The sequence below is a fragment of the Mchenga conophoros genome, linkage group LG15 (assembly GCF_057382185.1).
Source record: "Mchenga conophoros isolate Kocher_MC1m ecotype Shallow Benthic linkage group LG15, M_conophoros_male_GT1.1, whole genome shotgun sequence".
NCBI classification, from domain to species: Eukaryota; Metazoa; Chordata; class Actinopteri; order Cichliformes; family Cichlidae; genus Mchenga; species Mchenga conophoros.
The window spans coordinates 21,330,627-21,352,696 of NC_140540.1; the positions used below are offsets into that span (position 1 = coordinate 21,330,627).

The 22,070-nt window shown below is 41.4% G+C and overlaps 1 protein-coding gene across 1 annotated transcript; it reads left to right on the forward strand.

Moving 5' to 3' along the window:
- Positions 1–17,408: 17,408 nt before the first annotated feature.
- On the forward strand, positions 17,409–21,351 carry gpr31 (G protein-coupled receptor 31). Its single transcript, XM_085246972.1, has 2 exons — positions 17,409–18,237; positions 18,448–21,351. The coding sequence occupies exons 1-2, from the start codon at positions 17,701–17,703 to the stop codon at positions 18,910–18,912; spliced, it is 1,002 nt and encodes a 333-aa protein (XP_085103098.1). The 5' UTR covers positions 17,409–17,700; the 3' UTR covers positions 18,913–21,351.
- The last annotated feature ends 719 nt before the right edge of the window (positions 21,352–22,070 follow it).

The following is a 22,070-nucleotide window of genomic DNA, read 5'->3' on the forward strand; positions in this document are numbered from 1 at the left end:
ATATTTCTCTGGTTTACGCTATAAAGCAGAAAACAATAAATGTTAAGGCCCAGATATGACCCACATCTGCCTTGACTCGCCACGTGACTAACAGTGTGTCTGGTTGCCACAGCTCCACCTTACATATGCTAGCTGTTACATGTGTGTCATGATCAGCTCTACACACAGACTGTATATAAAAGACAGATGCAGCCATCGTGAGGTCAATCACTGGGTTAGTTAAACCCCATTTATGAAGCCTTCGGCTGGGTTTTTCACAATCAACTAGGTTTGATTTTTGAATGCAAACATAATGGACACGGGAGGGGAGGATCTGATGTATTAGTTTGAAACGTTAGCTTAAATGTTAGTCAACTGACTTATTTACACTATGCTGCTGCAATTTAAATTTTTTTTTAAATCCTGTTTTTATGCTCCATGTGAGGAACTAATGCACTTTGGGAAGTAAAAATCAAGTTTGTGCAGCGACTGAACTGACACAGGGAACATATCAGTTTGCACCACATGAACTTATAATGAGGTCAGTCAGTGCTTTGACATCATCTTTTGTCCTTTCACATAAATTATTGCTGGGGTGCTTAATAACCACTTAACAGTCCTTTATATACCTGGATAATTTGATACTGACAAGATTTGCACTGCAGACACAAAGGTGGACTCTAGAATTTCTGTACAATATAAACAAGTTGTAAAGGGGGGAAAAACATTAAAACAAGCATATTCAGCAACATGATACACACTTGGAATCTATTATTGCATATCTCAGTCCATTTCCTGTCTTCCATGGCATGTTAGGCATACTTACTCAAATAATAAATGCTTAATATATTTCTGAGATGTAAAATTGTCTTTCCAGTAAATCTCTCTTTATCAGAGAAAGTGGCATCAGCAGAGGGCAGCGTGGAGAATAGTCATAACAACACAAGTGAGTCCTTCTCTGTCTCTGTAGAGTACATGAATGTCTGAAAGGCACCAGGAAAACAGTACCACAGAAGCCACAATGTCATTTGTTCAGTTAATAGCTGGTTAAGAAAAAAGTGACCTCAAAGCACAGCTTGTCTGAGCGGCTATCTACTGTTTTGGTGTTGAGTTTTAGGGTTTGCAATGCCAGGAATAAAAACCACTTGTATGAACTTTCATTTCTTATCTGACATTTAAATACGATTAATACTATGAATTCTTAAATTGTTCCATTTGTTGTTGGGAACACGTGCAAAATGCCTCAGTATGCATGAATTTTACACAAGACACAGACATCAACAAAGATATCTGAACTACAGTCATTTCTCTCTGAAAAAGCACTTGGCGAAGGTGAGAACAGGCACAAAAGCACAATATGTAAGCAGAGAGATGTTACAGCACTGATAATCCCATCATCCTTTTGCTTGCTGAGATCAGAAACTATTTAAAGCCCTGTAGTGTGAGATTCTTTTTACAGTTTTTGCTCATTGCTTGAACACTATAAACCCATGCTTAGACTAAAGTAACACAACTTGAAGCTTTTGTTACCATACCTCAAACACATGTACCCATACCTTAAACAAAAGTGCTGCTTTGCACTCTGGTTGCAATTATGCAACACACTTACTCCTTTATGCAACACACATGGTCCTGCATGCTACACTCTATTTCATACATAAGACACTTCGTTCAAAAATGAAATTTCAGGGTGCCATTTGGAAAACACATGTATCCAAAATACAAAACACATCGGGTAATTGCAACCACTCAAATATACACCTGAAGGCACTTACTTGCAAAACTGAACACCAATTAGCCAACCACAAAAAGCCCTCAGTTTAGCCATTTCAAGAACTTTGCAAGCATGGATGGAGGGAGAGCAAGAGGAAGAGGAGGAGGAGGTCAAAGAGGCCATGCACAGACCCATATTTCTGATGATATAAGAGCAACTTTGGTGGACCATGTCATCAACCACGGCCTGACTATGAGGGAAGCTGGGCAGAGAGTCCACCCACATCTAAGCCGCTTCACAGTGGCATCTGTAATACGAACATTCCGACTAGAAAACAGGTCTGTCTTCACCTCCATACCTTCTGCTCTACTCAGATGGTTTTATAGTACTGTTCTACAGTATATACCATTACCATATCAAGTGTACAGGGTATTGCAGGGTGCTAAGGCTCCTTTTGCAGCCAAAGTGGTAGTTTCTGTGAAACATACCATGATTACTTATATTGAAGTACAGTGTTGTACAGTGGATGATACAGTATATACAGTAAAGTACTGTAAGAAAAATAAGCAAACCGATGACAATATGTGGTTGTATTTCTCTAGAATGACTCGAAGACCTTCTGGGGGAGGACGCCAACGCCTGTTCACACAACGGCAGGAACTTGCTGTTGTGGACCTAGTGAGGGCAGACAATGCCATCCGTCTCCACCAGCTACGAAAGCAAATACTTGCAGACAGGCAAGTGTTCAACAGCATAAACCATGTGAGCATCACCACCATCAGACGCATCTTGGGAAAACACAGCATCACCATGAAGCAGCTCTACAGAGTCCCATTTGAGAGGAACAGTGACAGGGTCAAAGGACTTCGAGCTGAATATGTACCAATATGCCTTCTGAATGAACAATGGAAATCAAAGACTGCAGTGCTTTATATAAAGTAGACTAGTGTGTTCCCCCTGCTCTGTAAGTGTTTGCATATGATGCAAGTATGTGTCATTTTGTCAACAGAGTTACATTTTGACAAAGGAATGTTAGGTTTTGATAGCAGAGTTTAGGTTTTGAGAGTAGAGTTTCAATTTGGTGCAGATGTGAATGGTATATTTCCCAGTGTTGTGTCATGTTTACTTGTGTTTAGGGTTTTGGCACAATGAGCAAAGTTTTGCAAAATGTGTTCAGGCAACGGGCAAAAACTGTAATCTCCTTTTTTGTGAGATGAACGCCTCACAAACGGAGCAGAAAGGTCGGCCTTATATGAGTTTGTTGCGGTGCTGATTGTGCAAATGAGTGAATGTGCATGAGCTTTTGATCAGGTGGCTCTAATCAGGTTCAACAATCTGAAGAGGTGAATCTAAAGGTGATTATTGCTTGTGGCCGCTTGTCCATGAAATTCTTTCAGCTCTATGGATAATTCTGACATGCTGCAGATTGTTGCAAATGGTGCTGTTGCACTCGTGCACGTGCACAGTAGATTCAGACCAGTTTAAACTGTGTGGTAACATAAATATCTGTGGTCCAGCAGCCTGCTACGTACTACTCTGCTAATTACTTGTGGTTGTCTGTATATAGTTTCTCTTTCCTGCTTGCTCGACATTCACAATGTGCTGTAATGGGCTCAACCAGATATGTTGATCATGCTGCTGAAGCCTTAATGTGGAATTTTGCCATCCAAAGGAAATCTTTTGAGGCTAATTTATCAAACTTTGAGTGGTTTTTAAAAATTATTTTTTCAAACTGATGCTCTCCGGTCAGCAAGGCATGCTTTTAGAAGGACTTTTGGTTAAATTCATAGTGAGCAGTGAGGATGAGACACAGTTGACAGGTGAAAAATTAAAGAAAGAAACTGAACTTTTGGCCTGTATACTGAGCTTTGTATTGCTATAGTTTATGACACTATTTTGTCAGGAAATATTTTATTTCAGATAAGCAACAATAGTTCACAGTTCTGGATACTCAAAAACTGTTTCGAATGTGATACATTTACATCAGACAAAGTCACAGACTGTATTTTACTTCACAGTCTGCTGTATGCCAGTCTGCATTCAGTAGTTGATGGGGCAGTACATAATCTGACCACTAGTCAGCAGTGTGGCATAACAGAGTTTTCTAATTAGGGCAGTTTTCACTCAGCAGCTGCCATTTGATTACAAACTGTCTCTCTGTTTAAACTGCTGCTGAAGAGCCTCCACCTGCTGCCTGTGGACCTGCGCACCCACACACGCACACACACACACACACACACACACACGCACACACAGAAATACATGCACAGTCACAAGACAAACATACAGTGTAAACTTGTTAAAACATGTACAGGAGCACTGTGTGTGACTCATATGTGGACTTCAAGAAGTACAAGCGTATTTGTAAATGTTTGTGCAGATTTACGCCATGCTGTGTCTAACTGCCGCTTTACGTCACACCGTGAGTACCAGTTTGAATTGCTACAAGGCTGCTGCATCATTTCTTCACTCAGATTTTTGGTGGGTTTTTGAGGTCAGGCCTCTGCAGGCTGCTAATTTTTATTTTCAATCAATAAATGAAATGAAAATTTTATCAAACAATCAAATTGTTTTCTTCTTTTTGTTTCTAAAACCTTACCCATTTCATATCAGTATGGACACCCAACATGATTTTATTTTTCTCATTTAGATCTCATGTGTTTTCAGAGTGTTCCTTTAATTTCTTTGGGGAAGTATGTATTGAGCCAAGATTTAAACCTGTGCCTCCAGCTGTTTAGGGTGGATACCAAACCATATCCAAGCCAAACGTCGATCTGTCCAACGTGTTCAGTATCCTGCCTGATGTCTCCTCTCAGTAGGAGGAACACTTGTCAGAAAACTGAATCAGACTGGCTGGCTCTTTTTAACAAAAAGGGTAGTGGTTTTATGCTGAGCCCCTCCTCAATATTACCATTTGGCCAGTGAGTGGTGTCACTTGATGAGTCATGAGAGCGACTCCTTTACAAAAATCAAGACCGTCATTTTTTTAAACTCTCCAACAAGGGAAATGACTGCACAAGAACCAAAACTGTGGTTGTCTTCATGCATGCTCAGTCATCCAACTAAATAAATCCTAAAAGGTTGATTCTGTTCATCTGGACGTAGCGTTTTCAATGGGAGAAAATTTTCATCAGTCATCCAAGGACTTCTTCAGCCTCAGCTGACTGCAGGTTTCCTCAACCTCATAAACAGTAAATTGCACAATAACTGAAACTAGCTCAGTGAATGAACAGTGGGCTGGGAGGTCAGTTCCTTGATCATTAATATGCAAATTGTTATGACCATTGATCAACAGTCACTGATAAAAGCCCATCAATCAATGGCCATTGATCAAGGACCACTGATCAAGGGCCATGAGTACCATTCACAGAGAGTTGGGGAATAGCTGCTATCACAGCATTGTAAGATGGCAAAAGATGTACCCTTAGGCCCCCCTTGATTCAGAGATGGTCTTTCCCTTGATTCCCCTGAATCAAGTAAATGGCCTTCTTGACTTAAATCAGTGTTCCTCCCTGTCCAGGATGTCTACAATTCAATTGGCCTGTAAGTGTAAATAGACTGCAGAGTCCTGGCCTGACGAGGTAGCTCTTCTGTGTTGTGCCATAGGCTTCACCAGAGGTTGTTTGGTTTCCCCGATGTATAAATCCTGGCAATCCTCCTGGCACTTAACAGCATACACTATGTTACTCTGTTTGTGTCGGGGGACCCGATCCTTGGGGTGGACAAATTTTTTGACGCAGCGTGTTTTGGGGTTTAAAAGCCACAGAGACCTGGTGTTTAGATAAAATGTGTCACGACTGTTCCGATACTCCTGACACATACAAGATCACTACAGGTTTTCGCTTAGGCAGCGGTTGTCCTTCTCTCCTGGATCGGCTAGAGCTTTCTTTAGGTGCCTATTTGAAGTTTACACGGTTACTTTCTCGTCTGAAAATATATTTAAAATTTTATTTTGTGACCCAGAAAGATTAATAATAGTAATATTAAAATTAGTAGCGGCCGCCATTGTTAGAAAATGGAATTGGCTGGGCCATGCTATGAATTCTGGGATATGGTGGGCCATCCTTCAAATCTGGGGAAAAGGAGGACGCATGTGTCTACCGGATTCGGAGGAGTCGACGGATTGGGACAGCCTTCGTCGCGTCGCTGTGACGTAATCGGCCTTCAAATGCGGCCACAGGAGGATGCAGCCTACGTTTTGGGACATAGCTAGTCTATCACCCTCTTCCTGTAACCACTTCCTGGGTCTTGTTTCAGGGGCTCATAAGTATTTTTGTCACTGAGCAGTGAAACTTTTTTCTCAATATAGTCTTTTTGGTTTAGCAAAAACCATGTGCCTACCCTTGTCTACCGGAAGGATGATAATGTTATTGTCATTACTAAGTGATGTGAGTGCCTTCCTCTCCTCCATACTTATGTTGGATACTGGGGGCTTTGCATTGGTGAGACAGGCAGAAAACTTTGTCTGTAGTTGCTCTGCTTCCATGTCTGCAATGTTGGTGTTTCAAATTGTTGTTTCTGTAGCTGTGATCAGTTCCAGTTGCATCACAGCAAAGTTCAACCCTTTTGCAAGAATATTTTCTCTGCTTGGGTGAGCTGTCTGTCAGACATATTTTTCACCCACTGGTCCACATCCTCATTGTGGCATCCTTCTTCTCCTCTGGCCACTGAGGACACTGTGTTTGTATCTTCCTGTGGTTTCTGACGCACAACAAGTAAGTCAAACTTCCTTCGTTGCCTGGTCTTAGACTTCTCATTAGGGATGGGTATCGAAAACCGGTTCTTGTTGAGAACCGGTTCCCACTGTTTCAATTCCTTGGAATCGTTTGCCACTTTTAAAAACGATTCCCTTATCGATTCCAGTCGCCCCGAATGACGTCATCACGTTGAGTAGCGTCTTTTACCCAGTAGGAAACACGGCGCCTGAGCGGCACAAACGCTCAAAAGTTTGGTTACACTTTATGAGAAAGGATGACAACAGGGCAACGTGCAATACTTGCAAAGTAGAGATTTCATCAAAGGGAGGAAACACTACGAATATGCAAAAACATTTGCTCAAAAAACACGCGATTGCTTTCAACGAATGTCGTGTTTTTGATCCGCTCCGGACTAGCGAAGCTCAACCCAGCAGCAGCGGTAGCGTTTCCACGTCCTCTCCCGTTAATACTGCAGGTAACTAATCAATTAGCATTGCATATTATGTTAGCGCGATTTACCTTATTACAAAACCTGCTATTACTGTGCGTTGCATTTAGATAACCATGATGAGAGAGACAGAGTCTGGCTGGCTCAGATGCTGGCAGTTCTCGCTGCAGTCTACCGGTAGCATCTCCTTTCAGGCCAGGATAGACGAATGTCACCCAGCAGTGTCTAAGTTTGTGGTCAAAGGCTTGCACCCATTTGCCACAGCAGATGCCCCCGATTTCACTTTGGTAAGTGAATGTGTTTAATTGTAGGCAGGGACATTACTGGATATTCTTGTGTAATTGCTACAGAATAATTTATGTTATACTTTGTTATTGCTACAGGAGAATATTTATTTTATTATTTTACATATACATTTTTTTTCCTGGGGACCCTGTGACACCCCATTGAAGAGCCGTAGGCTGTGGATCTCTTAAGATCTCACTGTTGGGTTTGTAAGGCCATGTTACTCCTAAATTTCTATCTTGTTCAAAGAGAAGATATAAAACACAGTTCTAAGCTAATCGACTTTAGTGTTCTCCTTTAAAAAAAAAAAGAATCGATAAGGAATCGAATCGTTAAACAGAATCGAAAATGGAATCGGAATCGTTAAAATCTTATCAATACCCATCCCTACTTCTCATGCTGTGCTAGACGAGTCTTCTCAATGAATCCAAACATCTTTTTAAGAATATTCTCATCTAGAAGCATTGCAAGTCTCTGTCGAATCCACTCCACTTTAAATTTTAGCAAGTCAATGGTAAAATCTGAGCAGCTGGTGCTGTGCCTTATGTAGGCTTTTGGTTGCTCGGTGGCCCTTAACTGAAGAGCTCATTTGCAAACTTTTAGAAGTAACCTTGTTTATGTCTGCATCTGAGGTTGATTCTGTTTATCTGGACATAGCGTTTTCAGTGGGAGACACGTTTCGTCAGTCATCCAAGTGACTTCATCAGTCACTTTGATCAGTGGTTGTTGATCAATGGTCATGACAATTTGCATATTTATGATCAAGGAACTGACTTCATATCCCATTGTTCATTCAGTGGGCTAGTTTCAGTTATTATGCAAATGTACTCTTTATAAGATTGGGGAAACCTGGAGTCAAGCCATAGCGGCAGATGCACCATTGCCTCGACATCTTTCTTTGTTGACTTTCAGCTGCATTGTTATATCAACACCCCCCCATTGTGCTGGTGATCCACCGACAGGTAGCTGGTGATACGCTGTGCTGGGAGAGTTTGAAGGAGAGAAGTTCAGGCACAGTGGTATTAAATGCCAAACTAAAGTCCACAAACAGGACCCTGGCACAAGTTCCCTGGGCGGTCAAGATGTTGCAGGATGTAATGCAGTCCCATGTTCACCGCATCGTCCACCGACCTGTTTGCCTGGTAGGCAAACTCTTTCAGCTTCTGGGAGTAGATCCTTTTAGCCGCTTTGATTTCCCTGGTCAGTGTGCTCCTGGCTTGCTCTTACAGGGCCCTGTAACCGCTTCTGTAGGCGTCCTCCTTGGCCTTGGTTCCTGCTTTGCTGCGTTAGTCCACTTCTTCACAGTTTTGACTATAGACTTGGCACGTTTTAGTTATTGCCTATAAACTGGAATAAGATGGACCAGGCAGTGATCAGAATGTCCCAAAGCTGCCTGGGGGACAGAGCAATAGGCATCTTTTACAGTTTTTTGCAGTCGCTAACAAGCGTTTGTCCAAACAGTTGTCACATTTGCAAAACTCTAAGAGAGGCTGGTGAAAGAGTGCAGCCCAATTTGAGGCGGTCAACGGTTGCCTCCATTATACGCATCTTTCAACAAACCAACAGGTAAGTATTGCATTTTACATGGATTGTTTCTATTCTCACTTGACATGTCAATATGGTCATACAGTAATGCATATGTTGAATTTTTTGTCTTTCTAAAGAATGCAACGTCTTCCACCCTCTGGGGGAAGAGGAAAGCTCCACAGTAATGATCAGGAGCTTGCCATTGTAGAAATGGTTACTGCAAATAATGCAATAAAACTGCATGAAATTCAAACTAGAATTGTGGCGGACCATAAGATATTTGACAATATCGATAGAATCAGCCTCACAACCATTACGCGGACATTGTCCAAACACAGAGTGCGGATGAAGCAGCTCTACGCTGTTCCCTTTGAGAGGAACAGTGAGAGGGTCAAGGAGCTACGACGACAATATGTCCAGGTACAGTGTATATTCAATCCAATGTCCAGTTCTATAAGCTTTGCACTTTGCAAGTAGGTAACCTACACAATACTAGGTTACAGTACAGTATGGTATACAGTAATAACATGACTTACATAAACTTTGTTTCAGAGAGTTATGGAATTGGAGGCCAACCAGGCCCCTCATGAATTCATATACATCGATGAGGCAGGATTCAATCTGGCCAAAAGGCGTCGACGTGGACGAAATGTAATTGGAAAAAGGGCCACAGTTGATGTGCCAGGACAGAGAGGGGCAAACATTACCATGTGTGCAGCAATTGCAAATGCAGGATTACTCCTTCACAGATGTCAGGTTGGACCCTATAATACAGAGCGCTTGCTTGCCTTTCTCAATGATCTCCACCAGCGCCTGGTTCCAGAGCAGGGTCAGGAGGGTGAAAACATGAGGACCTTTGTAATTACCTGGGACAATGTGGCTTTCCATCACTCGCAAGCAATAACAACATGGTTTGAAGTCCACCCAAGACTGGTAAGTCTCTTCCTTCCACCCTATTCACCTTTCCTCAACCCCATAGAGGAGTTTTTTTCTGCATGGAGGTGGAAGGTTTATGACCATCAGCCACATGACCAGATGTCCCTCCTTGAAGCCATGGATGCTGGCTCCAGGGACATCACAATTGACGATTGCCAAGGGTGGATCCGACATACCAGGCGGTTTTATCCCAGGTGCATCGACTTGGATAACATCAGATGTGATGTTGATGAAAACATGTGGCCTAACCCTGAAGATCGCAGAGATTAGATGCAAATTTTTTGCCTTTTTTTAGCCCCCCTCCCCCCTTTTTATCTTGGCTTTTTGCTGTTGTTTTTTTGTTCAGAATGCTCTTGTGTGTTTCATGGATATTTTGTTCACTGTAAGCAATACTGTAAAACTTTCTCTGTCCTATCATACCGTGTTTCTACTGTACCTCCTGTAGTAAACAGTAGAGAAACAAAAACTTGTTTGCTTTTTACTGGAATGCTTTTGAATGTGAACATTACTGTACATGTGGACATACAGTTACCAACCAAGACATTTCTGGTGTCAAAATGGTGGATTGCATGTTTCGCATGCAAATACCTGTAAAACTGAAACATAAAAGTCTATGCAGTTTTTGTAATGTCAATAATAGCCAGTATTTTGAAACAAGGTGTACTTTGATTGACTGCATGTACCTTGTGAGGTGAAAACAAGTGTTATTCTTTGACAGACTAATTTCATTTTGAGTCAGATTTATAGTGTTTTTGTACAGTTAGTGTGTGCAGAGAAAGATGTGTTCTATTTTGAAATGAAGAGTTAGTATATATTTAACAAAATGTATTTTTGAGAAGAAAATTATCCATTTGGCCAATTGTGTTTTGTAGGTGTGAGTCTGTGTTAAGAGTTTAGAAAAAGTATCTGAAGTATGGGTAGGCGCTTGTTAGCGATTGAAAAAAACTGTAATGTAGTGTAACAGTGGTCCAGTGTCATGTTGTCCCTGGTGGGGCAGTCTATATGCTGTCTATATTTAGGAAGTTCGTGGTTTAGATTTGCTCTGTTAATCTGCACCCAGACCCAGGTGGGTCTGGGTGCAGTTCCCCCCTCCAGGGGCGGGGGCACCTAGACCCGGTTTGTAGAGTACGCTTGGGGAGTGTGATCGTGTGTACAGCGTCTCTTTATGTCTGTCTCCACGTTGGTTGAGTGTGGAGTAAGTGTATATGAGAGCATGAGGGTGGGAATGGATGTTTGTATCTGTGTGTGCCTGTATTTCTGTGTCTATATGTCAGGTTGGGTGTCAGGCGCCACCTCTCTGAGGACATCTTAGGCCCTCCAAGGTATGGAGGCCTATCTCCACCCACCACCACTTCCCCTGCCAGTGGCGGACCCCCTCAGACATCGGTGCGTTGGTGGTTCTTTGTGTCCGGGGATGGGCGTCCGGGTACACACCGGCTCACTCCTTGGCGGCCGCTTATCGGGGCCTGGAGCCTGGGGCTCGCTCGGGCCACTTCGGAGGTGGGGTGCCCCCGGCCTCTCGGCCTGGGGCTCGGTCACTCAGGCGCAGCTGGCTGCCGGCGGAGCTCACGGGCGCGTCACTGCAACTCCCCCTGGCTTCTGCTCCGCGGCTGCTGAGTGAGCCCTCATCTGGGACTCTCCTCAGCTCTTTCCGGGACAGTGGCGCGGCTGCCCCTCTGTTGGTCTTCCTTGGTCTCTTGTGTTCTGGGGGCCTCTGGATGTCTGGAGTTTTGATCTCCTCCACACCTGCTTCACGCCCTGGAGGACGGGGCTGTGGTCCCCCCACACCCTCTAGCAGATTATTACATGAAGGAACCTTTTAAAAAAAACAAAAAACAAGCGCGTCCATGCTCACAGGTGTACACACGGGTGATCACACCCACAAACTACACCCTTTTTGGCTCCTACCTCAAAGCACACTGTGTTCTGTTGATCTTATGTGCTGCACAATAATGTTTAACATTTAGTATTTACTGTCATATTCCCATATATCATTGTGATGTTGTTTATTCTATTACTCTTGTTCTCTTCTGCTTGCTTTCTTTTTTCTTTCTCAGCAGGTGATCCAGGTGATTGATATATGCATTTTTTTTTCTCTGCCCGTTCTGTTGGTTTTTGTCTTTTGCCCTTCTCCCCCGTCCCTCTTCTCAGCTGTTTCTCTTTCCCTCTTTCTTTCTCCCCTTCTTTCCCCCAGTCAAGTCTGTCCCGTATTCAGTAAGTGAAAATAAAATAAACAATAAAAGGTGAATCAAATGGACCATTACGGCAAGGCTGGGATGGTCAGTTTGGTAAAGTAAATCCGTTGGGCATCTTTCTTTGCCTTTAGACAACAATTCTGATGGCAAAAGAGCCAAACGGGACAGGCCAAAAAAAAAAAAGATTTGCTCTGTTAAAATCCCCAAGGACAATTGTAAAGGAATTGGGGGATTTTCTTTCCAGGGTGGTAATCTGGTCAGCCAGCTCGCACAGTGCGTTGTTCGGGTTGGCCTGAGGAGGGATGTAAACTCCAACAAGCATGAAGGAAGAAAACTCCTACGGTGAATAAAGTGGTTTGCAGTTGATGAAAAAAGTTTTCAGGTTTGGGCCGGAGTATTTCTGTAACACTGTGACAGCAGTACACCAACCTTCGTTAATCTAGAAGCAGACTTCACCACCCCTTGTTTTCCCTGAGAGCTCCGTTTTGCGGTCTGCCCGGTGAAGTTGGAAGCCTGGCACATTTGAGACAGCGTCTGGGATTCGTTCATTGAGCCAGGTTTCAGTAAAGCACAGGGCAGCAGAGCGTGCAAAGTCCTTGTTAGCCCGGTTTAAAAGCAGTAATTCCTCCACTTTGTTTGGAAGAGAGCAGAGATTCGCAAGATGAATGGAGGGGAGTGCCGTGCGGAATGCCAACGTGATTTCACCAGTGCACCAGCGCGGGTCCTCCGTCTGCGTCTCCTTCGAGCGCCACAGAGAGCTGCTGTGCCTTGACTAAAATCTCCAAAAAACTTTCCAGGTTTATGAAAAAAGGATAAAAACTATTTTGAGATGACTGTCTGATGTTTAGCAGTTGATCTCTGGAAAAAAAAGGTGATGTGGTCTGAGTGACCAAATGTACGGAATATAAACAAAACGAAGGAAAGTGCAAGAGAGCGCAGTACCAAGGCTGCCATCTGTGGTGCCACTTTGATTCAGACCATGTTGTTTTTAGCAATGTGAGATATGAACTTATTAACAGTCTTGAATTTTTTATTATATTTGGAAAATGTTGTGGTTTGAGGAAAGATAAATAATATTTCAGATTTTAAAACCTCTCTCTGACGACTTCCTGATGAGTCAAGAGTTAAAGCTCGCTTTGTGTTCTCCCAGGATCCTGTGATAGAAAATACATGAACAGTCAATTACCAGCAGCTGTTGCTTTGTAATACTTTAAGGCTGACAAAGCTTTGAGGCTTTAGAAGCGACAGCACCTCCAGACATAATATTTTGAGTGTTTAGGGATAAGTTCACCTGCAATCTGCAATCTTTCAAATCTCTATTAAAATCACTGACAGCTACAATTTTATTATACCAAGAGGCTGTTTGCTTGGACTAAATCTTTGCCTGTCACATAAGGATTGCTGTTACCACGCCTACTTACACTAAATTTCAAAGCTGCTATGTTAATTATCTCCAGTCTGACAGGCAGCAACTTGTCCAGCTAAGTACCAACAGCTGAAAACGCACAAAGTAATCATCAGTAGATGAGACTGCAGACTAATGCCAGAATGTAATTTAATCTCAATACTCAATTATTTCAAATAAATACAGAAAACCAATTACAAACAGATGGTCTTTGACAGGTAAAATGAGGATTAGTCATCAGTGGTAATTTCCCAAATGAAAGGAAGTGAACTATCAGCTTCCACATTATTGTCATATTTTTAACTCTTGCACTGAAAAACTAAATTTAATGTGAAAGAACTGTTGAGGTACAGAGATCCTTAATGCAATCGACCATGTAACATCAGTGGTACCAATTCTCCAACCCACACACTGAAGGAGTGAGCAGGGTTCACTGCTCAAAGAATACTAAAATTAGCTTTTCATCAATGCAGGATAGTAAATAATTATTGAAGTATGCCTCAGATATACTGCAGTTTCACAAGGTTCCCCTCTGTTATGCATCAAAAGGCCATACAAGGTGTTTCAAAAGCCAAGCGGGAGAGTTGGTGTTGTGAAACATGTTTCTTTAACCAATGTGAAGCAGTTTGTTAAGCAATGCTGCAGAATAGCTGTCAAATCAATAGTTTGTGGCGTAAAGAATGTACAGGTGTGGTTTCATTCATTTAACCAAGAATTTTACATGCCAATAAAAACTAATAATTGCAGCATTGTTAAAAGCTACTTAAGTGTATAACAATGTTTTTATGTTTATATATATATATATATATAACACCCAGCACGCCCCTGTTTATCCTTCAAGCTCGGGTCCTCTACCAGAGGCCTGGGAGCTTGAGGGTCCTGCGCAGTATCTTAGCTGTTCCCAGGACTGCGCTCTTCTGGACAGAGATCTCCGATGTTATTCCCGGGATCTGCTGGAGCCACTCGCCCAGCTTGGGAGTCACCGCACCTAGTGCTCCGATTACCACGGGGACCACCGTTACCTTCACCCTCCACATCCTCTCGAGCTCTTCTCTGAGCCCTTGGTATTTCTCCAGCTTCTCGTGTTCCTTCTTCCTGATATTGCTGTCATTCGGAACCGCTACATCGATCACTACGGCCGTCTACTGCAACCGTAGTGCTGCATTAACATCATCTAGCAGACCTTCTGAGGGTACTTCACGTAATCTTGGTAACCGGCTACGGGGGATCCAGGTTTCAAGCTTGGCCATGATCCTATTTTTCAGGTCAGTTCCCCTCGCACTCAACGATCCTTCTCCTATCGCACTTGGGGCTATGTACCCAATCTACACAATATTTTCACGGACCGGCCTTTAAGGTGTCGCGGATAAATACAACAAAATAAAATGATACGACCAAGACAAAAAGTATTTTGTAAATATAATAATAAATGCAAATTTACTGTGTTATTGTGTAACTTTATTAGCAGCGTCCTCCTGAAATGCACCAACAACATTGACAGTAACATCCTCCTCTCTGCCCCTTAATGCTCTCTGGACGCTATGGTAATGCATAAATATTTCTTTCAAAATAAGATACACAACTACAACACGGGAAAAGACCCAGGGAAACCAAGTTAACGATAAAAACCTTGGAAACCAGTACCCCGGTACCGCTGCTCTATTGAACTTGACTGCATGCTGAGGTGGCAATTCAGCCATTTGATTCATGTTACAGCAGCTCATGAGTAAATGAAAATGGTGCAATAAAAGTACTTTTAGAAGTAAATTTTTCCAAGCATTAACATTTACTTAAATTTACTGGAGTAGAGTTAGGGGTTGCCACTTCAGCATGCAGGGTTAACTCTGGTTTTACTGTTCTGAAAAAGGCCTTTTTCAGGGAACACAAAATGGTTAACAAATTAAAGCTGTTCTGCAGCAATTGTGGTTGACCAAGCCTTAAAAGCTGGTGCTACTAATTCCTACAGGTGTTTCAAATTGCCTGGATTACTCTGCCTGGATAAAAGTAGTGTTGGAACACACCTTGGTACCATATGTTCGTGAGCACCAGTAGAACAGTATTGTACTGCAGAAAGTAGTGTGATGCTACAAAAATGGTGAGAAAAAGGCAATTAACAATGGAAGAAAGAAAGACCCTCATAACATTAAAAAATTTAGGTATTTCTTCCACAGAAATTGCAAAGAAAGTCAAGGTGTCACTGAGTAGAGTTTCCTTCACAATCAAAAGCACTCAGAAACTGGGGCAAACTGTGACAGGAACAGGTCTGGCAGACCCAAAGCCACAGTTGAATCAGAGGACAGGTTTCTGAGAGTTTAACGGCTTACGTGATAGGCGACTCACAGGACAACCATTTCAAGCACAGCCTTGATAGTGGTCGTGGTAAGCAAGTCTCAGTTTCAACTGTGAGGAGAAGACTTTGAGCTGCAGGTTTGACAGGACGAGTTGCAGCAAGAAAGCCATTGCTAAGATGTCAGAATAAGACAAAGAGGCTTGCCTGGGCCATGAAACACTGTCATTGGACTACTGAAGACTAGAAGAAGGTATTCTGGACCGATGAATCATAATTTGAAATCTTCGGTTCACCACGAAGGATCTTTGAATGCCATCGAGTATCAAAGGGATGGTTCCACAGTGTTGGCATCAACTGTCAAACATGGAGGAAGAAGTTTGATGGTCTGGGGCTGTTTTGCTAAATCCAAGGTCGGTGACTTGTACAGTGTGAGAGGCACCCTGAATCCTACCTTAGTTATGTTGTAATAGGTGTAGGCTGCTGGGGGATTCCCATCATGCACTGAGTATTTCTTCTTTAGTCACCTTTCTCACTATCTATGTGTTAATAGACCTTTCTGCATTGAATCATACTTGCTATTAATCTCTGACTCTCTTCCACAGCTCATCTTTTGTCCTCTCTTCCTTCTCTCACACCAACTGGTTGCAGCAGATGGCCCCGCCCCTCCCTGAGCCTGGTTTTGCCGGAGGTTTCTTCCTGTTAAAAGGAAGTTTTTCCTTCCCACTGTCGCCAAAGTGCTTACTCATAGGGGGTCATATGATTGTTGGGGTTTTCTCAATATATATTATTGTAGGGTTTACCTTACAATATAAAGTACCCTGAGGCGACTGTTGTTGTAATTTGGCGCTGTATAAATAAAATTCAATTGAATTGAATATAATCAAACTAATCAACGTTAGTTAGTTTAAGTACAACGTTACAACTGAATGCTAGTGGACTCAAAAGTGGGCTTGAAAATCTGGAAACAGCAGGTTAACGTCTGACAGGCTACAAATATTGATTAAAAAACATTGATCACGTGGTTTTACAGTATTGCTCTTAATATTTTATAAAAGCAGAAGCATCTACATCTAAGTTCTCTATTGACAGTGTTCTCTCTTTCAAGATACTTTTATCATAAGAACATTATGCCTTAATTTTTTATATGTTTTTAAACAAAAAGAAAAATTAAAGATAGCAAAAGAAAGTTAAAAGACTATTTAAAACTGTCTTTCAGCCAGTCTTGTTAAAATCATGAATAGTATTGTTTTCACAATGACCCTGGAGGGAGAATCTAACTCTTTAGAGATGCTTGGACTTGCTGAAGCAGTGAAGGCATGCAGAGCAAAGTGAGGCCTAAGGCCAATACACCCCCCACCCACCCCCACCCCGTGTTTTTCCCCAAACATCCCCAAGCAGCATTTTTAGCATCTGCATAAGAGGCCTGCACTTTTAAAAGTGATACAAACGCAAAAATCTCTGAGCTGAGATGCTTGACAGCTGTCATTCTAGATAAACTAAGTGACACAGTAGCTTGGCAAAGGCAAGATGGTTAATTCTTTCTCAAAAGCCTGAAATGTTCCCACAATGTTTCCCCATACCGCTGTCACGCTGTCAAAAGTCAAGCTGGTGCTATCAGTGCTTGTTTTAACTTGGTTACACAGACCTTGTCAGGGCTTAACGAGGCTACACAGAAAGTTTGTTTACATGCCATGATTAAAAAACAAAGGTGCTTTTGCTTCGTAGTTAGATGTTTGAATTGTTTGTATTCTATATTCTATATCTATTTTACAAGTGAGTTTTGGTCTATGTAAGTCCCGTTGGTCTAACAGTGCAATAACAGCTGGTGACTCACCCCCTCATGCAATAAGGAGGAGCTACAAACTGGGGGCAGAGCAGCAGTACAAAAGAGATGCCTACTGTACCTGCACACTGACTTACTTCCAGATTTAACTGGAACTGGTACTGACTTTCGCCTGAAAGGACATAAAGTAGCAATGACTCAAGGACTGAAAGAAGAAACCTAAAGTTTTAAAAAGGACCAAAACTAAAGACACCGAGGAAACCTGTTTGACAGGATTTCTTCTGTTTTGATTGCAGGATGGAACTCGATCTTTGAAGTGATTTCCTCTTCACTTTAGAGACAATGCTTTGCTCTATGCTTCCAGGGTAGAATCTGTTTCTGTTTTCAAGCTTGGAATTAATATTTGCTGACCCCCAGGCAATTTGTTTTTTGACTGCTAAAATGGAAAGCACCAATGGAACTGAACAACCTCTTGAAGACGATGAAGCTGCCGAGATACAAGTGTACAAGTTCTATGCAGCCGCAATAATTGTGATTTTTATCTTGGCTTTGCCTCTGAATGCATCTGTCATCCACCTCTTTATTTTCAAGCTAAGGTTTTGGAAATCCAGCACAAATAATATCTTCCTCTTCAACCTGGTTTTGGCTGACATCCTCCTGCTGATCTGCTTGCCCATAAAGGCCTATACCTTCATCCAGGGAGTTAGAAATAGTAACAATGACGCTGTCTGCAAAGCCATGCTTTTCATGTTGTTTTTAAACCGTGGAGCTAGCATCGCCTTCCTAACAGCGACTTCCATCCATCGGTATTTTCATGTGGTGCACCCTGGTCGAAAAAGTCCCCTAAAAGCGCTTAAGAAGTCTCCACAGATCTCTGTCCTCATCTGGGTGCTGCTTCTGCCTCTCACCATCCCCACCATGCTCAAAAACTTTGACTGCTCTTACAGCCTCATTAAAGAAAATGCTACCGTGATCAAGGTAATGCTTACTTGTTTCATGCCTTATTCTCTCTTACTGTAGACAACACGTGCATAAATTAAGGTCATTGTGTCTTAATACTTATAACAGTTTAATAAGAGTTTAATTTTGTTTTAAATCTAGGAATCCTCCACAGCAGTCATGCAAAGTGATTTTTAAACAGAGGTTAGACTGCTGACATTCCCTTTTATTTTTATCCCCCTATCTAAGGATGTGGTGGATGGCATCAGAGAGACTGTAATCTTTACTCAGATCCTGATCCCGTTTGTCATCCTGCTCTACTGCACTGTGCGCATCGTCAACCGACTCAGGAAAAAAACAGTCGGGGATAGGACCAAGCTGAAGAGAGCGGTATTTCTGGTCACTGCTGTCATGGTGCTCTTTTCATTCTGTTTCCTCCCCTGCACCATAGCCAGGATGGTTCTGCTTACCATTCGGGTCAAAGATATGCCTGATTACATCGAGCACAAAGCTGTAGTGGCCTTTGATGGCCTCGTGGTCCTCTCCTACATAGACTGTCTGCTCGACCCACTTGTCTACTGCTTCTCTAGCACCAAGTTCAAAGCACTTTATCTATCCAATTACTTCCCATTTTTAGTAAAAGAAACTCCACAGGTCAGCTCAACAGGAAAGTCAAACAGAACTACAAATGCTACTGTCATTTCATGTTTATGAAAACAAAGAAGGGAGAGTTCCCATACAGAGTGTGGTTTCACTCTATAGTAGCCGCAGGTTGAAAAAAATGGTTCAATGGTTAAAATGTGTTATGAGGACAAGGCATATATATATTTGAATTCCTACTTTCTTAAGATTTTCAAATATACAGAAGTAAAAAATGAAAAAATATATTAGTTTATCAGCCCTATGGATATAGCACAGGGGTCAAAGTTTGAAATTTCTCTAAGAGAATGCCTCCCAGCCAAAGTATGCACATCTGTTCTTCTGTCAAATTATACCAACACAGCTTTTATCTAAGCCACAACAGTGAAACAAGTTTTTGTTTTTCACACCATCTGTTAGATAACATTTAGGGGATCCTCAGTCTGCAGGTGATTAATACGTCATTTTAAAAGTACATACAGGGAAATTATCATGACATGATCATTTCCAGCTCATAACAGTTCAATATAATAATTATTTTTTATATTCATATTTATTTTGTCTTATACTGGGCCATGTAGCAGACATTCAGGTTATCCACAGTCAGAAGTAAGTCTCGCTCTCAGTCATGTGTCTTCTGATTGGCTTCACATCATCAAATGGTGGAATGGGAAGGATCTACACAATTTTAGGCAGGTGGCTTTAACATTGTGGCTGGTCGGTACTGAACTGTTTGTGATGTGTGAATAGAGATATGTATATATATTCATCCTGAGATTATTTCTAGTAAATGGATTACGGTATGTTGGGAACACCTTGATGATACCACCTTGAAAGCTCTGCTCACAAAGTGCCACGCCCACAAACGACTCTTACAATGTAACACGTGAGTCATACACTCAACCTGAACTAATCTTCACCCTGACTTAGTCCCAGAAATCCCAGCATTTCTATATAAGTCACATGGGTGAAATTACTCACCTTAATGACACCATCAGTAGATGTAGCGCGCCGAGTGAGGGTATGTCTGGTGTAACTGTCTGTCAGTAAATAGACACCTCCCTGATTTAAGTAGTCAATAAGCTGGAATCTGGTGAGTCTATGCTCCCTGCTTTCATCTACAATTTAAATCGTCTGTGGGTTAACAATGAGTCACTGCAAGGTACAAACACTTATGCACTTATTTGGAATAGCAGTATTTGTTATAGTTCTTTGTCGTAAGAAAATAATGAATAACTACAAGTGTAATAACTGAGTTAAATAATTCTTTTGAGTTATGGGTAAAAAACAAACTGAGGACATTGATACATAAGCTAAGGCAAAAATGTAAATAATAAGGAGACAGAGTTAGAAGCAATAAATATTAGCACCCTGCAGTGATTACTTTGTTTACTTGTCTGAAAGTTGTGTAAATGTGACATTTTGAAAATATTATTTGTTTATCTGTGACCCTAATGAATTCAGCTGCAAAGTCAATATGCTTCATTCTTGTGTTACCATATCATTCAATCTGCATTTTACATTTAAAAAGTACATTTAGAAATCCACACTAAAAAAATGGCCTTTTGATGGATGACTACACACTCTGGACATAAAGAAAAGAGAGTAAAAGAGTAGGAGGGAGTCCTTACCTTCCTTGAAAGGAATCTTTGCAGAGTCCTTATTATTTATTTCTGGCCTTTTGAACCAGATGGTTAAAAAACATTATTACCACCCTGCTAGCTTTCCTTTTGGGGCTGCCAATATTTGGGTTTTTTGGTATGCAGGAAAAAACAACAACATAATTCTCCCCATCAGCACAAATATGAATACAACCGTGCCTTTTTTGTGGATAAGAATTACATTATATTATTCAGACTTAAATCACTTCACAAAAAGTGACACTTATTGTTTTCTTAGAAATTCTGAATGTTTTCATACCCTAGATATATTGTAGCAGTAAATTAAGTTGTGAAAAAGACTAACACAAGTTGGCATTTTATATTTTTGTTTGCATGAGGCATTTTGTAAATATTTTGTGTATTTTTACTTCTGCACCAACATGTTAATCTTCATTTTCTGCTGATGGCACATCAGAAATTTTGGTGTACATGTATATGTGGATATATGTTAATATATTTGCATACAACAGCTAATTAAATTAACAAAAAGAAAACATTTCCATGATGTTCAGATGTGGGTGAAAACACATTCAGGCCAAAATACAGCTCCTCTATGGGGTTATGAGTGAATGTCACTGTTGTGACAAGTGGCTCTATTAATTAATTAATGAGGTAAAAAGTGTCAAAAAATTGCTGGTTCCACTCTTAACGGAGAGCTAAAAGCCTTTCAGTGTATATTTGTGACTGAAAATGATGGCACGGATGGAAAACTTCTGGAAGGCTTTAGGAACCACAAAAGACGACTGTAATGTATCTAATGGTGAACTTTAAACTCAATCTGCCAAAATGATTCATAATTATTACCATTAAAACTTTTTCTTGGCCGTTTTGTCTCTTCTTGCACAAATACGTTTGAATTTATACTCAAGAAAAGAAGAGAGACAGATCAAGGGTTGCTGGGATACAAGCAGTCAAACATGTGGTTATGGCGTGTTGACACATGTAAAAAGACCAGTTCTGACAAGTTTTGGCAGACATCAAATTAGAACACATTACGTAGCTTTTACTGACAGAGATGACACTGGGATTTCTAAAGAATGTGAGACCATGTAAAGAAATAAGATAAGAAAGACTGTATCTGAGGGAAAAACATGACATTGAGATTTTAGACAGAAAAGGGAGAAATATGCCATTTACTGTTTACTGTATATAACTACATACATTAATATTTTTTCAAATATAAATTTTGTTTTAAAAAAATAGTTAATTTTTTCCTTTCATGTGACATGAAAACACTTTTTTTTTATTTTTGCGGCCAACATGTTGTCAAACTAATGACTGAGAGGGAAAAGAAGTTGTCTCATTTTAACTGTTAGCAGTAGTTTGCACACCACGGCAGGTACTCCTAAATGTAAGTAGCCTCTCAGTAGGTCAGTGCACTCAGCTTAGCCACAAAAAATGCTCGTTATTGATTCATGGAACATGATTAAAATCTAACCCAACAAGGTTTCTTCCCAGTCCCAAAATCTACTGAAAGAAGCTCGACCCACAGTGACATCGTTCAACATCCCACACAAGCCACAGAATTGCTGCCAACGCCTTGGTGCCAAAGAACAGAGAAAACCCTCTGGG